The sequence below is a fragment of the Ochotona curzoniae genome, unplaced genomic scaffold (genome assembly GCF_017591425.1).
Source record: "Ochotona curzoniae isolate NIBS_2020 unplaced genomic scaffold, NIBS_Ocur_1.0 contig_2321, whole genome shotgun sequence".
NCBI lineage: Eukaryota > Metazoa > Chordata > Mammalia > Lagomorpha > Ochotonidae > Ochotona > Ochotona curzoniae.
Genome location: NW_024465421.1, coordinates 13,128,111 through 13,134,237, shown reverse-complemented (window position 1 = coordinate 13,134,237; position 6,127 = coordinate 13,128,111). Strand labels below are relative to the sequence as shown.

At 43.3% G+C, this 6,127-nt stretch overlaps 1 protein-coding gene across 2 annotated transcripts in view; it reads left to right on the top strand.

Annotated features, from left to right (window-relative positions):
- Positions 1–236: 236 nt before the first annotated feature.
- Positions 237–6,127, top strand: part of VWA3A (von Willebrand factor A domain containing 3A) — a 45,514-nt gene continuing 39,623 nt past the window's right edge. The window contains exons 1-2 of one of the 2 annotated variants that reach the window (XM_040973221.1): positions 237–403; positions 5,913–6,036. In XM_040973221.1, the coding sequence (XP_040829155.1) occupies positions 384–403; positions 5,913–6,036 (144 nt within the window). In that variant the 5' untranslated portion in view covers positions 237–383. Of the gene's footprint in view, positions 404–4,803; positions 5,614–5,912; positions 6,037–6,127 lie in introns of those variants that run through there. The other variant, XM_040973220.1, reaches the window with a different exon arrangement.

Here is a 6,127-nt window from a genome sequence, read left to right as displayed (position 1 = left end):
TTCCTACCACAAGAAGGCAGCAGGTGCCAGGGCTCTATTGGTCCGAACCATAGTTCTCTGTTCACTTGGAGGTTCTCGTAATAGAAATGAGGTCCAGATCCTGATCCCAGGCTTTTGTGAGGATGCAGAAAAACAGAATGACCTGGAAGAGTTGATTAATTTCCCAGGTGGTAACTTCCTCCCTCGGGTGAGGGAGGTTTTCCCTTTCCCTTCCCCAAGCTGCAGTTGGTGTGGCCTGTTACCTTGGAGACCAGCTAACACTTCCTCACAGGGCAAGCTTCCCTGTTGACTTGCTTGGAGGAGCTTGGAGCAACTAAAAGTGGGAAGCAAGAAAGCAAGGCCCTTGGGTGGCTGAAGCCCTTCTCCCTGAGATGAAGAAATAAATGAAGAAATCCAGGGGAAGGTGAGTATCCAAAGGGTTGATGTGTGGGGGCAGCACAGGTTCTAAGCTCTGGACAAAGATTTAGGAACATTAAACTTGCCAAGCATTTTGCTGGGCATATGACAGCTAATGAAAAAGCAGTGGAGCTGTTTGGATAGATGGACTTATGGGACAGTGAGGACAGCAACAGGAGGGACTTCCACTAGAAGGAAAGGTGACCAAGGGGATTTAGAGGATCGTAAGTTGAGTTTAGGGACCACTTTTTAAATTTGCTTGTCAGACAAAAGGAGCAAAGGGCATTCTAGAAGACCAACTTGGCCGAAGGAAGAGTATGAAATAAGGAAGGTGTGTCTAAATAGGGATTGCCTTAGAGGAGCCCAAAGGCATAATGGGTGAGGTAGAGAGGTAGGCAAGGAATGGATCCTGAAGGGGTGATAAGCTTTGTGAAGAAGGTGCCAACTTGAGTATCCTGGAGCATTGATGAGCATGGCAGGAAATGTTAAAATCATTTAGAACAGGTAGAGATAGAAACAGCTCTGCAGATTGGAAAAATTTGGGCAAAACTAGAGGCAAGTTTATAGTTAAAAATACATACCCTGGGAATGGTTATCTCCTGAATGAATACCTAAGAGCATCCTAGATCAGCTGTTAACCATCCAGTAAATTAGCCAAAGATTTCTTGAACCCAATAAATCAAAGCTCCCTCTGACTGAAATGCTATGTCTTGTGGGCCAGCTTGCATGTTCTATTCCCTGCTTAAAACCACTGTCCCTTGGTAATGTTGTATGTATGTGTGTATGCATTAGTCAATGTTTCTAGAGCAACTGCTGTGTTCTAGGCACTGCTGTATGCAGAAAGCTACTAGCAGGGAACATTACTATGTTCCTGCCCTCATGGATCTTATTTCGTGTGTGTGTGTGTGATAGAGGGACAGACAGTAAATATATAGAATATCAGGTGGTGAAAGCTGCTGTGGAGAATAAAACAAGTACTTCCTATTTGAAGTATTCAAAGAAGAATTCATATGAGGAAAGGCCTGAGGGTAAGGGCCGTGTGCTGTTCCTCTTTCTCTCCAGACTAGCTTTTGTTGGCACCTGATGGGCACTCTATAAACGTTTATGGTATGACTGATTGCTTTCCTGTTCTGTGCTGACGTGCTTGAAGAAGCAGCACTCTTGTGTGTGTGTGATAGACTACAGTCCTATAGTACTTTGTACTTTACAAAGCACTTTTCCATTCTCAATTGCATTTGATTCTCTTGACAATGGAGTTGAAGTGGGTAGGGTAGTTACTGTGATGCCCGTGCCACTCTGCAGATGTAGAAACCAAAGACTGAGAGCCCTTGCCAGGGCCCTGCATTGATTTGTAGGTTTTTATGCAGTTCAGCCCCTACCCCCTCCATCAGCCCACTCAAGTTGCCCCTGAATTCAGACAAGCAGACCTCTGAGTTTATTAAGAGCTGTTAATTACGCCCTGAAAAGAGGGAACTGAAACACTACAAGGTGGTCAATGTTTATGAGGCAGTTCTGTTTTAATAATCCTTGTCATTGCAGTCTTTCAGGAAAGCCAACTGAAGTGAAGCCAGTTATGCATTTTTTTGTTTTTTAGGACATTGCCACAAAACAGAGCACCCTCTGAATAAAGGATGAAAGACCCAAAAGTGAAAAGCAACTTGCTGAACCATCATTAGGCTATTTAATTTACGGATTGCATAATAACACAGTAATTTAGTGTTTAAGATGCAGCTTCATTCAGAATTTTTTTATTTTTTATTTTTTATTCTTTTGCTGTGTTTTAGCCAAGATCTTTGTTTTGGTTGCACACAACAAAAATCAAAATGAGCTAACTTAATCAAAAACAGAGAATTATCAGAAATACAACATCTCATGAAACCTAAGAGCAAAAAGTGAAATCAGTTCTCACAAGTGCCTGGGTCACATAATTAGGAATTCAAGAACCAAGGCAGTTTCCCCTCTTCCCCCCTTCCCTCTTTCCCTTCTCCTCCCCTCCTCAAAGTATTAAATGTTGTGAATCTTTGCTTTCATCTAACTTACAGTAAAGGGGAAGATATACCAATTTTTTTTAAATCACACTAATGAAATGTCCAGATCAGACTCTTTAAAAGAAAGGAACATGGTTCTATAAATGTCTACCTAAAGCAAAGGAACCTGAAATAGAGTAGAATGTTGGAGATATCCCAGAGGAAACTGAAATATTCAGGATGGGTAGTTTGGGGAAAGCAAAGAACAAAGAGCAGCATACAAAAAGGCCCTGTGGCATTTGAAGAACTGAAAATGAAGGGTCCTTGTGGGACACAGGAGAGGGTGTTGCTGAAACAATCCAGAAGGGTAGAGGGGCAGTAACCAGATAGGCTGGGGCCTCAAAGGCCATCGTAAGGATCTTGGCCTTCATCCTATAAAGTGGAGCCTTTGAACAATTTGTAAGTGGGAAGAAAAAGGGGAGGTGGTACCACCTTGGGTTTATGTTTTAAAAAGATTGACTTCAGTAAAGAGGACAGATTGGAAAGGGGTGTCCACGGTGATGCAGGCATGCCAGTTTGAACCTATTGCAATTGTCTGTGGCAGACATGACAGCGGCCTGGACTAGAGAAATGACAGTGAAAATAAATAAGTGGAGAGACTTGAGACTGATAAAATTAACAAGGGTGGGTGATGGATTGGCTATGGGGAAGGGGTGTCAAGAGTAATTCTTGGGTTTTGTCTCAAGTGGTTTTTCTCCCTAAGCTAGGGAGCAAGGATAAGTCTGTAGGGAACAGCATGAATTCAATCTTGGACTTGCTGATGTGCTGCAAGCGAAACTACCCAGTATCAATCAATACCCGGGTTTGGAGTCAGAGAGGTCTGGATACTTGTCATATAAGTGCAAGTCATTGATGGACAGGTTGCCTCCTGTGGGAAGACAGGAGGACATGAGAAAGGAACAGTCAACATCATTGCTTGCAGGAAGATGCACCCTCAGAGGAAACCACTAAGGAACCAGCAGAGAAGGAAGAAGCCAGGAGAGGTGGCCCCATGGAAATGAAGACAGGGAATGACCATTTGTTCCATTTTCTTATGAAGATGGTGTTTTTCTGCTTCTGGATGTACATGGTGACCACACAGCTCTTAATCCAAAATTCCTAGGGAGAGACTCTGATCCAGCTTAGATACTTGTCTAACACTGAGTCAATAAGGTGTGACTAGTAAGTACAGGCACAGTTCTCACAGAAAAGAACTTAACTTCATCTCAATATTTCTTATTCTTCCCATCCTGCTTTTTCAAATCACTGTGGCCTAGCCAATCTTGTTTTGACTTGAAGAAGCCAAATCCTTTCCTACCTTAGGGTCTTAAAAAAAAAGCCTGTTTATTTATTTATCTTGAGAGTCAGAAGGAGACCTTCCATCCACTGGCTCACTCCCCAGATGACAGCCACAGCCCGGGCTAAGCTAGCCTGAAGCCAGGCGTCAGGAGCTTCATCCAGGATTCCCATGTGCGTTTCACGGATTCAAATGCTTGGGTCATCCTCCACTGCTTTTCCCAAGCCATCAGCAGGAAACTGGATTTAAAGTGGAGAAACCTGGGCCTGGTGCAGTAGCCTACTGGCTGAAGTCCTCGACTTGCATGTGCCACGATCCTGTATGGATGCCAATTATAATTCATACATATTTATTATTTGGGTTTGGCATGATAGCCTAAAGGCTAACATCCTTGCCTTGTATTGGCAAGATCCCATATGGGCACAGGTTTGTGTCCCAGCTGCTCTACTTCCCGTCCAGCTCCCTGCTTGTGTCCTGAGGAAAGTAGTCGAGGATGGCCCAAAGCCTTGGGACGTTGTGTCAGTGTGGGAGACCTGGAGGAGGCTTTTGGCTCCTGGCTTCAGATCTGATCAGCTCTGGCCGTTGAGGCCACTTGGGGAGTGACTCAGCAGATGGAAGATCTTTCTCTTTGTTTCTCCTTCTTCCTATATATCTGACTTTCCAATAAAAATAAAATTTAAAATATTATTTGAGAGAGAGAAAGAAAATGAGAATCTTCTATCTGCTTGTTCTCTTCCCAACGTTTGCAACAGTGAGGCTGGGACAGGCTGTAAGCAGGAGGCAGGTACACCATCTGTGTCTCCCATGTGGGTAGCAGGAACTCAAGTACTTGAGCCATCATGCGCTGCTTTTCCAAACACATGAGCAAGAAACTGGATGGGAAGTGGAGGAGCCAGGACTTGATCCTATGTTCCAATATGAGATTATACCTACTACTAGTGCCTTCAACACACCCTTAACATGGCTATCTCCTTTCATCCTTCAAGGACTAAGCTCAAAAGACACTTTCCTTCACCCCCTTCCCTATCTAGAGTAATTCCCTTTCCTGATTATAACATTATCCTGTTTCCTTGCTTCATAGCTTTTTCCCCTATCGGTAATTACAGTCCGCCCTCACTCAGTATCCACGGGTTTCACATCTGTGGATTCAACAAACTATGGATGGAAAAGAAACAAAGATCACATCTGTTTTGAACACGTGCAAATTTCTACCTCCCCTTGTCATTATCTAAATAATGTAGCATCACAACTATTTACATATGCAAATGCTATGTCATTTTATATGGGAGCCTCGAGCACCTGCAGGTTCTGATTTTTTGCTGAGCAGGGCAGAGTCCTCAAGGTAATCCCCCTCAGCGACTGAGAGATGACTGCTTCCTTTAACATTTTAACATTATTCTGTCCCTCTTAAATGAGCACTCCCTGAGGACAAGGATAATAATATCTACCTTCATGGGGATGGTTTTGTCTCCAGAAGACATCTGACAAGGACTGGAGACATTTTGGATACATGGTAGAGGGGGTGCTCCTGGTATGTAATAAGTAGAGGTCAGGGATACTGCTAAACATACAATGAACAAGACAGCCCTCAGCGCCGAGAATTCTTGGGTCCAAAATGCCAAAAGAGGCAAAGTTGTGAAACCCACATCACCTTGTTCATCAATGTATTCTTAGCACTGAGCACTAATCCTGCTAACCCAGTAGGTGTTTAACTAATTACAGAGGAGTTGAGCTGGACGGAGAAAACCTGCAAAACTGTTATCGTCCACATGCTGGACTTATTCCCTTTGCCGGTGTTTACTTTTCCTTCATAGGAAGATAAGCATTAAGTGCTTTCATAATGGCTACACAACCTAGTCATGTCTTCCATGGTCAAGAAAATAACCTTCTGGAAAATGACTGTAAAAGAAAATGGCAACGTTTTTGCTCAGGAGAGTTGAGAGGGATGGGAAGCTCCTGCCAGGAAGTGAGACTACGTCAATGATAAATGCATCGCCCTAGAGGACTTTTACCCAAGCACCAGGACACAACAATATAATATCTCAGGAATCTTGGGTCCATATTTTATCAGGATTCTATGGGAATCCTTCCCAGTTACTGCACAAAAATAAAAATATTTCTGGAATCCTTTTCAGAACTAGAGGGGAGAAAAGTGGGCAGTATGGAGGCTAGGCCGAGAGCTGGGGCACTGATCAAGTCACTTTTTCTTGTAGCATGAGGAGAAATGCTGACGAAGACCCCAAGAAGCAATTGAACCAAGAGACTATGAATGGACCTGGGCAAAATCCAGATGATGGATTACTGGTTACACCTGTTAATCAGACGCAGGAATTACTGGTAAAAAAAAAAAAACCAAAAACAAACAAACAAACAAAAAAACAAACCACAGCACTTTAACTGAGTAGCAGCACTGACAGATCCATCAGGC